This window comes from Motacilla alba, chromosome 1A, assembly GCF_015832195.1.
Source record: "Motacilla alba alba isolate MOTALB_02 chromosome 1A, Motacilla_alba_V1.0_pri, whole genome shotgun sequence".
NCBI classification, from domain to species: domain Eukaryota; kingdom Metazoa; phylum Chordata; class Aves; order Passeriformes; family Motacillidae; genus Motacilla; species Motacilla alba.
The window spans coordinates 49052959-49069928 of NC_052031.1; the positions used below are offsets into that span (position 1 = coordinate 49052959).

A 16970-nucleotide genomic window follows, 5' to 3' on the forward strand; every position below is an offset into this window, starting at 1 on the left:
ACTCACTGTTTGTTTTCTTCACCAGGAGGTGGAGTCTTGCCATGCCCCTCCATTACAAAATCCTCATGTTCCATCTGCAAAGGCAAGCATTGCAGGTCAGAAATCGGTGGAGCAAAACGCACATCAGCTAAAGTGGCCCTTTTCATATGCAACAACTCAAAACAGCCACTTTACCACAGTGGCTGGTCCAGAACAGATCATGTAGTTTCTTAGCAACATATGTACATCTCCAACCCCATTGCTATGGTATCATTGCATAGCACAAATTTCAGAAAAATCTTGCAAGGGAAAAAGAATGGTTTAATGGCTATAGCAAAATACTAGCAGTCAGGGTACACAGGTTTTAAGTTCTGCTCTGTTAAGGGCTTCCCTTGTCATTCTAAGTATTATTTCTACCACTTCTTACCTACGCATAATGTGGGAATTAAAAAAAAGATTTATCAACATCTCTAGAAAAAAATAAAATTTTAGAAGAAACCTATAACGCACAGAAAGAAATTGCTGCAAAAGCAGAGCACTTCTTGTGAAAAATAACTTTTCTTTGAAAAAGGACTTTAACTGCACATGCAGCTTAGTTAGCAGGGTAAAAAAGAGGCCTAAGGAAACCTCAAATAAATGCTGTTCCAATGACAACATAAGGTAGGCATTTCCTTTGGCTCTCTTGTTAGAAGATTCCAAGGGCAGTAAGGAAGTCTTATGTTTAATTGTTTGCTTTTAAAATATCAATTTTAGCATAGATTTTCAGTAATTTCTTTGGGGAGAAAGAAGAATTACATTATATTTGCTTATTCATTAATTATGCACTCTTCATTAAATAATTTAATTCAGCCAGAAGTTCTTGCACAGGTAGCAAAAACATTCTTCTCTTGATATAAAAATTCAACACATGCAATTAGTATTTTATATAAACAACCAGATACAGTTAGCAATGCTCTGCTTCATGTGAAGCCAGCAAACAGGTCCCACTGCAATAGTTAATAAGGCACACAACGAAGAACTGAATCATAATCACACACAAATCCACGCCACTACATTGAACTGGAAAGAGAAGCACTATTCAGTCGGTTAAGATAACACAGCTTAGTCAGTCTTTGAAGAGGCAAAAGCCTCCCAAACCAAACCAAAATCCATCAGCCACTTCCCCTTGTGCCCCTGTTCTCCCCTCAAAAGAGCCAAGTTTACTCATTTGTACATTAATATTTTTGTCAGGTCAAAAATACTTTCAAAACGCTGAAACCTGCATATGGACATCTAACAAGGATGCAAGAAATTATGTTATTTGACTGCCCAGGCACAGCCCTAAGCAAAACCATGAATAAACTGATGAAGTGGGGAGCTGTAAGGTGCCAATGACATCCATAAAACAGACCGTCAATCAAATATGTGTAAATTCACATTTGTAAACATGTACCCCCATCTCTCCCAGTCCAAATAGTATTTTCATGTAAAAGCAACATTTGGAAACAAGAAAATTTTTATTTACAGTTATTAAATAACTTAGACTTTTATCCATGTATTCCCACCATATCAGATACGCAAATCTATTTGTACTTCAGTCCATACCTGATTCACAAGAGCTCTAACAGCTGGACTCACACCTGTCTAGCTAAAGAGAAAGACATCCATTCCACTTAATTCTGCTGTTGAAAATGCTGAAACACCAAGTGTGTCAATGGGTAAAATAGTTAAAAATTTGTGGCCACATTGCAAAACAGCACGGTTCTGTAAGTGAGAGTAAATGTTTAAGAATTACTCTTAACAGGAGGTATTTTAGCCTGTTGCTGTATGAGACAAGTACAATTTACAGGAATGGTAAGTAAGAGAACAGTTTGCGGCCAGTACTAGGAAGATGAAATGCAGTGTTTGGGAGTAAAGAGGCACTACATACAGCATATTTAGTGCTAAACTAACAAGATTCTCATATAAAAGAGAAATTCAGTAGAATGAAGCTGCAGAAAAGGAGGTATCATAAAAAAAAAAAAAAAAAGAAGTGTAAAAGACAATTATTTTAAATCCACCAAAAACATGGGAATGGGAAATTACTTTATTAGATGATAATCAGGAAACCTGAGAACTGGAACGTCTTGTAGACCACCACCAGAACAAGTCAATCACTGAAATACTGCTGATAGAACTGTTCCTTTATTATGAATTTTATAAGAAGAACACTAGTGACATCTCAGTTCCAGCATGCTTATTCATCAAAATTTCATTTCAAAGAGAAGTGGGCAAATAATGACAAATAATAAAGGGCCTGAGCTAAGAACAAGATTGTCGGTCCAGGCACAATCTCTTTTAAAACAATTAAGAGAAACCCATCTGCTTTAAAAAATGTTAAATCAGTTTGCTGTACTTCATAGAGTAGACAGAAGTACCTGAAATTACTAAAATATGCATCATTAAAAAACTGTAGAAGATACAGTACAATGGCACAGACACTCACAAGAAGTTCACAAAAAAAATTAATCACTGAATGAGGAAGTACACAGAAGCGATACAATATACAAAATAAAGATTAATTGGTAGGGTTTCATTGATAAATAAAACCAACAATAAAATGCATCAACACACTAAAAAAGTCATGGGAAGGTCAAGGAATTGATTATTAGTTAACTAGAAAATATCTCTTTTGAGAATGGATAAACAACTAGGAAACATTTGGCTGGTCAGGCTCAGAGGACAAAGTACTGTATGCTGCCTGAGGATGGTATCAAGTGAAGAGCTGCAGGAGTCTAGGACAAGTCCATTAAATATCTTCACCAATGCCTTGCAGGGCCAGTAAGGTATAGTCTTGTCAGAATTTTAAGATAAAGTTTAACTGGGGTGAAGAGGATCAATCCACAAGGCTAAAGACAGGGCTGCCATTCAGATGGACCTAGACAGCCTGGAGGAGTGGTCCCTACAGGATTTGTAGGAATGCAGACAGGACAAACACAAACCACTTGCACCTGAGAGGTCCTGGCAGCAATGCAGGCTGATGAGTGGCTGGGGAGCAGTTCCATGGAAAGGGTCTTGGCATAAAGCAAACTGATCGTGTGCCAGCAGTGTGCCTTGTCAGGAAAGGTCACCAGCATCCCAGGCTTTATTAACAAGAGCCTTGCCAGTAGATGAGGGAACCGATTGCCGCCTCTACTCATTGCTTATTATTCCAGTCATGGTCTAATGCACCTCATTTTGGGCCCCCACAATACCAGAAGTACACCCAGAACGTGGACACTGGACACCAAGATGCTCACGGAACCAGAGCACTTGTCCTGTGAGTAAAGGCAGAGAGAGTTGGGCTAATTCAGCCTGGAGAAGAGATGGCTTTGGGCAGATCTTGAAGTGTCTGTACCTACAAGGAGGTCAGCAAGCAGTCAGGCTCACCACAGGGGTACCCGTGACAGGACAAGAAGCAGCGAGACCACGCTCAAACTAGAAAAGTCCAGAATGGACACAAAGTAACTTATTTTCACCATGAGGACAGTCAAGGACTGGAACAGATAGCCTAGAATAGTTTTGCAGTCTCCTTGCTTCAAGTTTTTCATGGACTGACTAGGTAAAATTCCTCACAACATGGTCTGACCTCACAGGTGACCCTGCTTTGAGCAGGAGGTCAGACTAAAGACCTTGGAAGGTCCCTTTGAACCTGAATTTTCCCAGCAATCCTGGGAAACAGGAACACAAGAACAGATTCAGTTTAATACTGAGAGATAACATTGATGACAAAAACCCCTAATGAATTCCCAACCCAGCAAGAACCTGCACTTCGATCTGGAAAAGTCTAAGAAAAATAGCTTTAAAAGTTGCATAATAAAAAAAAAACAACCCAGAATAAAACAACCGCCAAGAAAAGATAAGTGATGCTGAAGATAGAAATACTGAAAAGTCTGCAGCAGATCTATAGTATGCCCTCTTTTAGAATAGTGTCTATGAGCAGAGACAATGAAGACTCAAACCCCCTCCACAATACTCCAAAAGCATGAGAGCTCAGAGTAGAGAACAGAGTAGGTGGAGGGGAGATTTCATATAAATAAAATCCAACATTTGGCCTGCAAATCTCCCTCAATGCAAGACAACACAGCACTGAGGCATGCACAAAAAAAGCAGTGTGACAATATCGTAAGAAACATCACCCCTTTCCTATTACAATATAACTAAAACCCAACTCACTCTCAAAAGAACACCTGTAAGAGGATACACAGAGAAAATGTACTACGAAGCAGACAAAAAATTAGTTCTTGAACAAACAAATTGCAACACTGAATTTCACAAGTCTTTGCAGGTTTTATGGTTTATGTACCTATAGGTACAAAGATTTATCTGTGTATTAGAGGATTAGAAATAATAGCAGTATAAGCTTTTATAATAGCAGTATAAGCTTTTCTGTTTCTAGCAATGACATTAATTTTACAAAGTGAAAGGAGAAGTTATATATAAAGATCATTCAACAGGCCTGATCCAGAGCAGCAATTTCTGCCCTCCTCTATTTGCAGAACCTTGATTCTAACTTTCTTTTATTTGCCTGCATATGTTAAACAATTTGATGATCACTGATCTCTATTTTTCAATTGGAATTCTGAAGGTTTTAAAATTTTTGCTAGAAAGTGATACACAGCTTATTTAACGGTCTAAAACTTCTAGAATAAGCTCGTAAAGTAATATCCATTTACGTCTTTCTGCAACATTTAAAAGTCACTTTATTGGGTAGTTCCTCTTAATTCAAAGAGATATAGCTGACAAACAGCCTTCTGAAAACAGTGTATGAGCAAGTAAATTACAATAAGATTCAAAAAGTATTGCTTACATAGTCATAAAGTTTGTCCTTAGGCCCAGCTATCTATTAATTAAAGATTAAAAAAAATATTTCAAAATTAAAATGCTTAGGTCTTATTTTCCCAATGACAGTAATGACATCATACTGCAGAAAGAATGAGAATGTGGTATTTCAAGTTTTTGATTAAGTGACTATCTGAGGATGAACTGAAGAGAGGAACAGCACATAAGAGCCGCAGTTAGCTGAGAATACTCTTCTTTTTCTCCTCCACCCACAGTTCTTATACAATTCCTATGCACATTTCTTCCCCACAAGTCTCTCAGTTTCCCTTCATTCTGTCATCACACTTTCCTATTCAGCACTCTTAGAGTCTTTTTTAAAGAAAACTGGAGCCCAGAGCTCTCGTTAAGTTCCAGCCATCCGCAGCATCCAGCAGCCTCACCAGATCTGGCTCACTGCAGGATTTGGAAAAGGTGCTGCTTTCTAAGCCTCGGGTCTCTCTTGACTCACAGCGTACGTAGGAAACACAGTTGTCCTCAATATGTAGGAAAAGAATGGAAGGTGGAGCTAAGACAGAGCTCCTGGATCGCTTGCATTGCTCCCAAGGAAAGGAGAAAAGGTGGAATGGCAGAGGATCTGAAACACTTTAGCTTCTCTTAAGAGGACTGCAGAGGGAGCCATTGATTCCAAGAGCAGGGATCAAAGGAAGCACACTCCACACCTGTTTCTCCTGGCAAGCAATGGAGAAAGCTTCAAGATTCTGGCAGCTGGAAGCAGGAACCAGAAATAGACCCTGAAACAGCAGGGGAGGAATTCAATAGAAAACTTTTTTTCCCTACGTGATCTGCCAGTTGTTGAACTCTGTATTTTATTATTTCAAAGCTTTTTTATCTAAAACTTCAGGCACTTGTGAATATCCAAATTTCAACACAAATTAGTATATTGAGTGTTCTAAATAATAAAAGGCAATCTATTTTATTTAAGAAAATCTATTCAGTATTAGACACTCAATACTTAACTTTTTGAAAATGAAATTCATCATGAGCTTCAATGTAATAAACTATTATATTTTTTTGTCCAGAAGTGCAACACCTGTTACTACAGTTTCATACTACTCTTTCTAAAAATATCTTCAATGAGACCCTAATGGATTTGATTAATGAGTAAACCTTATCTCCTAGATAAAGTCAGCAACACTCTGAAGGGTCAGAAAGTTTCAAGGGCAAAAGCCTCATCTTTCCTGAATCCCCATGCCAGAAAGCATGTTTCCCTAACAAGATTCAACTCTTGCATTAGCTGTCCTAGCCCACCAAAGATGAACTGAGCTTAAGAGAAACCAAGCATTTTCTCAGGGAAAAAAAGAGAGATTTGTGAGAAATCCTTTACTTATTATGAAAAGCTATTCATTTTAAGCAGTCTTCTTTTCTTCAGCAGTAAAAAGAAATGTACTAATGCAACTTCATCAGAGAGCTGCTATCACCACCTTTTCCTACTCATTTCATAGTTCCTTTTCAAAGCTGGTTTATTTCCTATTTAAAAACAAAAATAAGCACCCCCCCAAACAAACAAAAAAGCCCCAACCAACCAACTAATCAAACCAACAATTGAAAAACACCAAACAAAAAACCTAAGAAAACAAAAACAAAAAACCCAAAACAATCAAAAACAAACAAACAAAAAACCCCCACCAAAACCAAAACCAACGAAACAAAAAAAAAAAAACAAACCCAAAAAACCCCAAAACAAAACAAAAAACCCCAAAAGGACTTGAGCCAGCCAGGAGACGAAGACTCCAAATTTTTCACTGACTAGCATCTCAAGCAGATGCAACACCAAAGCTTTATCTGGCACATGACCAGACAAGGTCAAATTCTGCTTTCTGCAGGCTGTGGCCCGTGCTTTAAGTGAAGTGATTTTCACACTGCCGACCCCAGGCCCAGCTTAAGACTGACAAATACGATGTTTTGTCACAACTACTGCTTTAACACCAACGTCCCTCCCAATCATCAGCAGCACCCGCAGTACTGTAAACACGCCATCAGCACTTATTTTGTCTCACTAATAGTTGTTTTAAGGAGAGTTGCACAACCCAGTCCTCGAAATCCAAGCAATTAGTCACTAGTAACTACTGCTAACCATGGTGGAAGCTGTGCTATAAAAAAAAGAGATCTCAGAGACCATTTGAGGTCCGACAGAAATGTAATCACTACTACAAATGAAAGGAAAGCTGAGTCACCTCTCTGCCTGGCTTCATTGTAAGCACTTTGGACAAACTGCATTGGGGAAAACTTTACTCACTAGGAACAGATTAATTAAATTTTTAATTTAACTTCTTTTAATAAAAATGCAATTTAGCTGCTAACACTTTAATAATTTTTTAGGAATAAATTAGTGTTGAGCTGGCATTTCAAAATACACATAGAATAGCTCAAATTGTTTAGCAAAATTAGTCTCAAAATGTACTTCTTAGACTAAATCTTAAATTCAGTACACAAATGAAAGCATTAAAAAACCCCTTAGAATTTGTGATTTAAACTTAAAAAAAAAAAAAAGAAAGAAAAAACAGCTCCTAAAATGAGACGGTACCAAGTATTTTTCTGAATCACACAGAGGAAAGTCTTAAAGACAAGATATGCATGAAATAGCGGCTGAATTTTTGGTCTCTTTCAGGGACTTTGTTGTATTGTGCACCATTGTGATGTAACTAAATTTTCACTTGAACCTACTTCTACCTTTTTTCCCCCCTCCATTTTGCCAAAGCATAGTCTTGATATATAAAAAACACCACCAAAATACATGTACCATCTCCTAGCCTAATCAGTATTTTCTCGAAGCTTTTCAGCAGCATCTAGATGGAGCATTTCGACATTATTACTATCACACAGCCCTGACTGGTTTTCTGTTAGTCACAAGACGTGAAAACTTACTAACATAATCCCTCTGCTAAATCACACTTCACATTCAGTACTCCCTGCTAATTATTCTGAATGCTAACACACTTAGACCACAGTAATTACGTTCAGAAGTTACTGATCTGCTACTGGTGTTTGTTGTATGCAGCTTAATGGTACTTTAACACCTGGCTCACTGAAACATGACATTTACTAGAAGAAATGCCAACATGTTAACAGAAACAACCATTAAAACATGCATCATCCACATAAAACGGCAGGACAGATTGTCAGTGGGAACTCAGGTCATCATTAACCTATGGAACTCAGAATATGTCATTTTTGCTACAGCTAAACAAGCATAAAAGCTGCAGCAGTGCTTAAAGACCAGAAGTTTTGCTTTTAGTTTCAGCTGTCACCAAACAGTCACTAAGCAATTGCAGAAATAACCTATGGCTCACTTTCCATGTAATATTTAACATGTTTGTTAACTAATATTCTGTGAAATACCCAGCAGCTTAGCATGAGTTCCCTGCTAAGCTTAAGCAGTTTTATAAATACCATGAAAACAACAGTCACACTTGGGAAATGCTAAAAAGGCTGGGATCCCAGCCACGTTTCATATTGTACAAATACAAAAGTTTACTTAATAAAAAATGTATTATTTTTTAATGTATCATTAAGCTGCTTAGTATTTAAAATACAATAGCTAAGTATTTAAAATACAATGTTACAATACAATGTGTGTGTGCATATATATATATAAAATAAATATATATCTTGCTCTGAAAGCAGTTTAAACCACCTAGCTGTTTGCAGCAAGATACAGTTCTACCTTATGTCAACTACTGAAGATGTTAAAGTCACTCAAGTCACGGTATGACAGGATATCCAGAAATACCATCTGAAAACTCCAACTCTGAAGCTGCCAAGGCAACTTTGAATAATAATTCAACCATCTCAGACACAAAAAATGAATAAAGTGTTCTGAATTTCAGCAAAAGTGCTCTTCTTTTCCTGCTCCACTCTTGATGATCCATTTTTTAGTGTATTCCATCCATTTTGTAGTGTGTACTGCATATACATGGATGGAGCCAGGAAAATATGAATTCAGTAAGACAAAAAATTCCTCAATTTTATTTAATTAACTTTTTATATTATTCTTCAGCTAAAGAGCAAAAGCATCTCACAAGCCATGAATTCTTGCTAACTTTGGCTACCTTTTACACTTTCATTACAAAATTTTTTCACTTTCCATTTAGGGGACACATCTGATCCAAAAGCCCTTGAACAGCTCACCCCCACCAGTAATTTCAGAAGCGACTCTCACTCAACCCAGTGACTCTATTTAGCCAGCTCATTTTACAGTCAATTTCCTATTTATGGTGCAGACACAGATGAACAAGTTATAGCAGTTTAAACTGACATCTATAAGTGGCTGATATTCTGGTACACACATTGTTAACCACCCTGACACAGAAGAGAGAAAACATATTAACTTTCTCCCACTTGGATTTGGAAATCTAGATGATCCATTGCCACAAAAGGACAACAGGTATGAACTGCTAAAAGAATTTTCAAAGGCTTAAGGAAGTAGATGATAATCAGAATTACAGAAAACTAAATTACACTTTCGCACTACACATTTAATCACCTTCACTGCCACAAATACTGTTTGCAGCTGTTTGTTAGCAATGACTGAAAGTGAAATAAACCAGGCACACACAAATTGGTGCTGAAGTTATTCTGCCTTAAGATCAGACAGGCAAGCAATAGAAAGAAGAACTTTCTTTTCTCTGTTCACAGAAATCTGCTGCGTGGATTCTAAACACATAGAAACAAACAGTAGCCCAGAAAGTTCCTCAACAGCTGGAGGCTGAGAACAAATCTGTTACATATGTATATATTAACCCCACTTTGGTCTGTATTAGGCATCCACTTTTGATCGCTGTCAAAAAGAAGGAATACAGTCTATCCACACCCACAGTACACAGCTGCTTTACAGTTTCTCCAGTTACCAGAATGCAAATCCAAACTCATTTTAGTCACAGGGGAGCCACTGACACTGCTGCTTCCTTATAAAATTTTTCCAAATTTATCAAGATTATTAGAAAGATTAGCTGTCTGACAGACCACCAAGCCATTAATATAGCCACTCATCTCTGGAGCAGAGCCTGGGCTTTTTTACAACTTGCCCTTAAAAAATCCCCAACAAACCTTTAGATGCCATGAAATACGTTATTTCTCTGGGAATTCCATGTGGAAATTGTATCTGTTGAAACCAACCAATATGATTTCAAAGTACCCCATAATATTTCTTAACCTAATTCCACACTACTGCGACGCTCTCCCCTCTTATGATACACCCTCTTGCCTACTGCTCAAATGCCTCAGTGACTTCAAACAAGTGCCAGGAAATGCTGACATGTTTTCAATGTTGCTTTTACCCTTCAGGGGAACTGATATCACACAATATGTTTTTGCAGAATTCCAGTGTCCTTAGTTGTCCCATCACCCTCAGATGTACTCGAATGTTGAAAACCATCTCTACTATTTTTTACTACTACCATCACAAGAATAACAACCTACACTCTTCCCATCAAACTGACATGCACTTCTTCCACACCCAATGAATGAAAAAAAAAAATTGAGGAAGTGAAAAAAATTCATACCCATCTAGTTCACAAAATGAAAAGAAAATAGTCCTTGTAGGGTCATGCAAATGTACAGTCTTGCAAATGCAAAAAGTCAACAAGACCAATGAATTTTGCACCTTTCAATGATTCAGCCAAACTAACACTCTATAAATTATTCCTGAAGTAAATTTAAGGTTTTTAAAGTAGGGTAGAGTAAGCTTTAATGTCCCTGCTCAAATTTCTCCCAAAATACCTGTCGTCCCTCAAGTCTGCCATAAGACAGGAAAATTGAAAACGCTCATCAATACTTCCACATCTGTAAGACTTCATATAAAGTTACCAATTATAAAGAACTCTGTCACAATTCACATAGACTATAACCACTGCCAACAAGTCTCCAAAGCCAATACCAAATGGAAAGAGATCAAAAGGCAATATTCTGAAAAGGCAGAAAGCCCTCAAACTGTGTGCCAATAGTACACCTGCATGAGGAGAGACGCTTTGTAAGCAAAGCCACAAATCAATTTCCCCGAGTGTCATTCACATTATAGTGGGACTATACCACATAAGCTTTCAAATGCAGAACCACTTTTTCAATCTTTAAGCAAATATCTGCTTTGCAAAGTATTATAAACTGCAGTAACCAACTGAAGAAGAGATGCTATTGGTTGAGAAAAAACTAATGAGAAAATATTTATGAAAAAGAAAGAACCTTTAAAAGAATGGAAAAGATAAGGTTTTAAACTGAATGTTTTCTTAAGACTGAAGGGTTTTTTCCCTTAGAAATGAGACACACACCTGTTCCCTGCAATGACATGCCACACCAGTACACTTCCTCCACATGAACTGTACATATGAAAAGACTGGATCAAAGAGCACATGGTGACAGTTCTTACAGATCTCAAAATCACCTTGGCACATGATGGTATTTTCCAAGAGAAAGAAAATACATCATTGTGTTAACCTTCTCTTTTGTGATTCAAAAGCACTTCAGGGTATTTTGAGATTAGAAAACAGAGAGTCATCTTTCAGTTCAGCATCTATATTTTAGCAGTCTTCACTATGGATAAGTAGGTTTCAAATGAGCAATCCACCTTGCCTCTGTAGAAAACAGTACACCCAAATGGCAGAATCTCAAACTTGATCCTGAATTTCTTTTAAAATGTCCAAGCACCTAGGCTATCAACAGCATTCCTTCACAATAGTTCAAGTAGTACTGTCTAATTCCATGTTCTTTTTTGCAAAGTCCTCAACAATTTTACCTTACTTATAACTGCCTTTTTTATAGTGAACCCTGATAACATACTGTACTGGTTTTGGCTGGGATTGAGCTACATTTCTAGATAGCAACTGGTAGAGGACTGTGTTTTGGTTTTGTGCTGGAAGCAGTGCTGATAACTCAGGGATGTTTCTGTTGCTGCTGAGCAGGGCTCACACAGCATCAAGGCCTCTTCTGTTTCTCACACCACTCCACCAGTGAGCAGGCCAGGGGTGCACAAGAAGCCAGAGGGGACACAGCCAGAACAACTTACCACAACTGTCCAAAGGGATACTCCACACTACATGGCATCATACTCGGCATGAAAACCGAGTGAGGATGTGTGTGGATGTTGGCTGAGGCTAACATTGCTCAGAGACTAGCTGGGCATCAACTGTTTGGCAGCAATCAATTCTTTTCCTTTTGCATCATTTGTTCTTTCACAGGCTTTATTTTCCTCTCCTCTTAGTTATTGGTTTGGGTTTTTTCCCCCCAAATTATTACACCAATCTCTGTTATCTCAATCCACATATTTTCTTACTTTTACCCTTGCAATTCTACCCCTCCATCTCACTGCAGGGGCAGGAGTGGGTGAGCAGCAGTGTGGTGCTTAGTTGCCAGGTAAGGTTAGACCCCATACCATAATTATAGCTCTTTGTTACAATGCCTTGAAATTTTGAAATTTGAAGTTATAAACTCACAAGCAGGTTTGCTTGGGTTTTCTTCCCCATGTAAAGAGGTCTGTGGTGGGAACAGAGTATAAGAAATGTGTAAAAAGCAGCTTTACCCCCAAAGAGTAGCAGCCAGGCCAATTTTCCAAGATCAGAAACAGGCTTGACTCACAGCGGTAACCAATAAGGAAGAACAGTCACAGGGAGAACGGGGACCTAGAGTCAGTTGCTGTCTGGGCTTTGAAGAAGAAGGAGCAGTGTTGAGAAGAACTACCCATGAGAAATCACCGAGAAGGTATGGGACTCTTGCAATAAGATAACAACACTTTTACATTGAGAACACAACGGAGGTCCAAGCATGTAGCGTTTTGTAGAAAAGTATTTTAGGCTCTTTTTCTGGCTACAGTGTTGAAGTTCCAGAGGGAAACTAACCCAAGATTTCTGCTTCCCTTAATGGACTATGTTAATTTATACTTAAAACAAGAAGGCTATGTCATAACACTTTTACAAGCTTTTGTAACATGTAATTAAAATAATTTTAAGTAATTTAATTCTTTACAGAGAGGTTAATGGATTTTTATTTCAATACATGATATGCAAATATTTTGGGTTTGAAATTATTGTCCTCAAAAGCTGTAGCTTTTTTGGGTTAACTTAATGAAGTTAGCAGAGCATGGAGATGACATCAGTTTCTGTTGTGAAAAATATTGTCCTCCTAATTCTTAAGCTGCTACATTTTGGGAGAAGCATAAATTGTCTTGTTAGACAGAATACCTCTCAACTTTTCAAAGATGATAGAAAGACTCCAGGAACTTAGTATAGTTGTAAGTCAGCATTACAAAGACTAGCTGCTCCTATGAGTCATGTTGCAGAAAAATAATGGCAATATCCCCCTGTGTATCAGGGCACAGAAATGCTGGAAGTTCCACAAGTAACTCACCAGCGGACATGAAAAATGAAATAACTAAATAAAAAAACCCCAAAGCCTACTGTCATGAATCCAATGGAGAAGGAATAGCCACGTGAGTAAACTGTAACCTACTCAGAACTGTCAGGTACTCGCAAGAAAGTACACTGAGGTTGAAAGCTCACCTCTTGTAACAAGCCAAAATTTTCCAAGAGTGCAGGGATTCATACTGCAGGGATCCATCATCTGAAAGCACCCTGTACCAGGCCAGTACTAGACTGGAAAACATATTTTTTATAATTACAGTCACAAAGCAGACTGTTTATTTAATTAATGTAGAGGCCTGAATGTTTTAAATTATTTAGTGCTATCTGAATTGAAACCCAGTTCTGTATCATTGAGTAGGATTGTAAGCTCCAGAGATACAGGCATAAAGGTGTTGGATGCTCTAAGTTTAATTACTTAACTAAGGGGTTTTTTTTCATTATATTAACTAAATCCCACAAAATGAAAGCATCAGCCTAACTTTTGCACTATTGTCATCATTATGCAACATGCACATCAGGAACTGAGCATACCTTACCCATAAATGCAGTTAGTGGAACATTCCTGCTTTTAGGAAAGAGAACTCCGAACAACACTGCCTTGTGAATTTTAAGATTCTGTTTATAAATACCAGGACACCTAACTTAACATAAGCTTGTGTTCCTTTATTCTCAACATGTATGAAGTAAAAGCAAGTGTTTAGATACTTGAGTCACATACTTTTTAACCTTTTTATCATCTCTGTGTGAATACTTCAGGATAGAAAAATAAAAACAACAAAAAATCAAACACCACAACAAAACATAGCCAGTACTAACAGAGTTCTGAAGAGTGATTTAAAGAGAAGGCAAGTGCTAGTTCACAATTAGACACCAAGAGGCAAGAAAAGCAAGAATTAACTAGGTTGAGAACAGGCAGTTTTCAATAATGTAAGGAAAATATTCACATTGACAGATATGAACAGTCTAGCAACTTGAAATAAAGATTAACAAGTGGCCTTGAGACATCTTGTAAGTGGCACTGAACAGTGAGACTGAAAAACAGGACAAGCCTCCATGTCTGTGCCACTGGTTTTGAAAGAGCCAAAGTAAGAAAAAGTAGCCTAACTCCTGGCGTATCAATTCAGGTCAGTAATTATTTCTATAAATACTGATGAAAACTTTGAATAAAATTACATTTACATAACACCATACAATACAGAATCTTTCCCCTTTTCCTGTTCTTATTAGGAATTAAGTGTTATTAAACATCCTGTCCAGTCATATTTTTACTCAAAATTTTGTGTACCTAGATTTTTAGTATACAAAACTTTAAAATGGCAGAACTACATATTTCTCCTCTTTTCTCTTCTACCACACTGAAGCAAAACCACGATTTGTAAATACCTTTCTGTAAATTACTTTAGTCAAAGTCCCTCAATCCCTCTGAATTTATAGGCTTTTCCTTTGAGACATGAAGGAACAACTAGGAGGAGAGGCGAGAAATTCTACATTTAACATGAGCATTTTAATTGCATTTTTTGATATAGAAGCTTTCTGCATAAACTCAAAACTCCTGCCAACACTGAAAGAAATCTAAAAGTACTTCAAATCAGGCATAAAATTTTAGCTTCCTCCTGCAATGTTTTATAGCAAAGGAACAACTAAGAAACCAAGTTTAAGTATTGCCTGTGCAGTAATCCTTAACTGTTGGATCCAACCAGTTGAAATGAGCCACAAACAAGAAGTTCAGCACTTGTTGATATTGTCAGGATACCAAGGTTGTTAATGGGAAAAGCCTAGTAATTGTTAGTAGCTAATTAGCTACAACAAAATAGAATTAAAAATAAAAATCATAATCCAAATACTAGTAAGGGGCATAGGGTTTCAAGCAGAAACACTGGTTTTCTTTTCCTCTTGTTGCAATGGACAGGTAGCAGAAGATTTCACTTTGGTATCAGGGAACCACAATGATCCAGTGCTTCCTGCCTCCCACTAGCAGCTCCAGCAAACACGACTGGGGACAACACCATGAGGGTCTTGCTTGGATTCCCAGTTCTGAAGAGATCAGTCTTACAAAATTCCCTTGATTGTACCCCACTGAGCCTTTGCCACCTCATGGTGGTATTCAAAGCTTGGACTCAATGATCCTGGAGGCCTCTTCCAACTTCAATGATTCTATGATTCTTTTCTTTTTTTTTTTTTACTTTTTTAAAGGAAGAAAAGAGACCCTGAAAAGCCAGAAACCAGACAGCCCACCCCAAACTATTCCAAAAAGTGAAAGGATACTTCACTGTATGATACCCGCTAGTGGGTCATTTGGATAAAACAGACTGGATATTGATATCAAATAAGACTTCCACATCTGCCAAAACTAAATTATTTTTTAAAATCCATATGCTCATTTGAAATAACTGACTTGTGCACAGGTTGCTTCCTCTCCGTCTAGCACTAACATTAGGTAATTATTGGAATCAAGAGCATGCTATTGACAAGTGCCAGCTGTCTTTACATGTTGAGGCCATTTTAAAGTGTATGCAAAATTGAGAACATGAGCACAACTCAACAACCCCACAATTTAATTTAAAAATTAAATTACTAATTAAATAAAAATGTATACAATTTCCAATGAGTTGCCACTGAGTTTGCCCCTCATTTCAAGAGCTGACTTTACAACTGTCACACCAGGTTGTTAGAGTCAAGAAAGAAGATCATCATTCATGATGTCTGACTGCAGGGCTTAAATTTTCTGATCATACCATACGTAGTGCTAGTTAGTTTGAAGGCCACAAACATTTAGGCTTTACAGTGACTTGTTCAGCTGTACATAATGCACAATATTATTTTTTCTTCAAAACCAGAGGAAATCTCCTTTTATCTTCAAGTCTTGACCAGGATGTCTCAAAATACTATACAGTTGAGGATCTGAGACAGTTATAGACCAAAACCAGTTCACAAGCATACAGCATGACACATTATTTGTTTTCCACTTTATGATAGAATCCTCATGTAAAACTTTTAAGGTTATTTTCAGGCTGGTATGACAAAAACATTAAGTCTTGCAGTATCCAAATCTTTATATTCTGATATTCATGGCATCTCCACAGAAGATTTTGCTCTCATCTCTTTCAGAATACTTTATTAAAGTATACCTCATGTCTCCTGCCTAAAAAAGTCGGGAGTCGGTGGGGAGGGATGGGGAAATAACCTGACAAAAGGAAAACAACCGAACTACATTACTGAATATCTAAAAAGGTATTTCATAGGAAAATATATCTTTATGAAAATGGGTCACTGGATCATGTAAACATTTGTAAATTAAGGGAATAATTTCAATGATACTAGACAACATAGCGAAATATATTTTGCCTAAATTTTTCTAGGACATACCTTCAACTGTTATAGATACAAAACTCTCCTGAGACAAGGAAAGAGAAGATAATGATTTACAGATTGAAGAAACACTGTAAAACAGACTTCAGTGAGTAGTCCTGTACATCACAGAATGGGGAGAAGGACTAGATGTAGTCATGACTTTTTTGCTGACTATACACTGATCCTATATAGTCCTTTACTAATAACACTAAATACCAGATGCACAATTCCTGATCTCCCATATTCTCTAAATGACAATTGTTTCAAAGCAAAACTTCATACACATTTAGGTATTCAAAGTCAGTATAAAGAATTTGGTTTCAAGTTTAAGCTCATTCAATTTTTAGAGCAAATATACAATCTTCACCATTATACCCAGAAATAAGCATGCCAGAGAAAAGCATATCCTTCATTGGAGGAAAAGACAGTCACTTCCATCTACTTCCTGCCACA

The 16970-nt window shown here is 37.4% G+C and overlaps 1 protein-coding gene across 12 annotated transcripts in view; it reads right to left on the minus strand.

Moving 5' to 3' along the window:
• The window catches only part of TNRC6B (trinucleotide repeat containing adaptor 6B), a 134623-nt gene that overhangs the window by 98518 nt on the left and 19135 nt on the right, over window positions 1-16970 (minus strand). For 2 of the 12 annotated variants that reach the window (XM_038155461.1, XM_038155449.1), the window contains exon 5: window positions 7-74. The exons of the other annotated variants lie outside the window; for them this stretch is intronic. In XM_038155461.1, the coding sequence (XP_038011389.1) occupies window positions 7-74 (68 nt within the window). The remainder of the gene's footprint in view (window positions 1-6; window positions 75-16970) is intronic. 12 annotated transcript variants of the gene reach the window in all.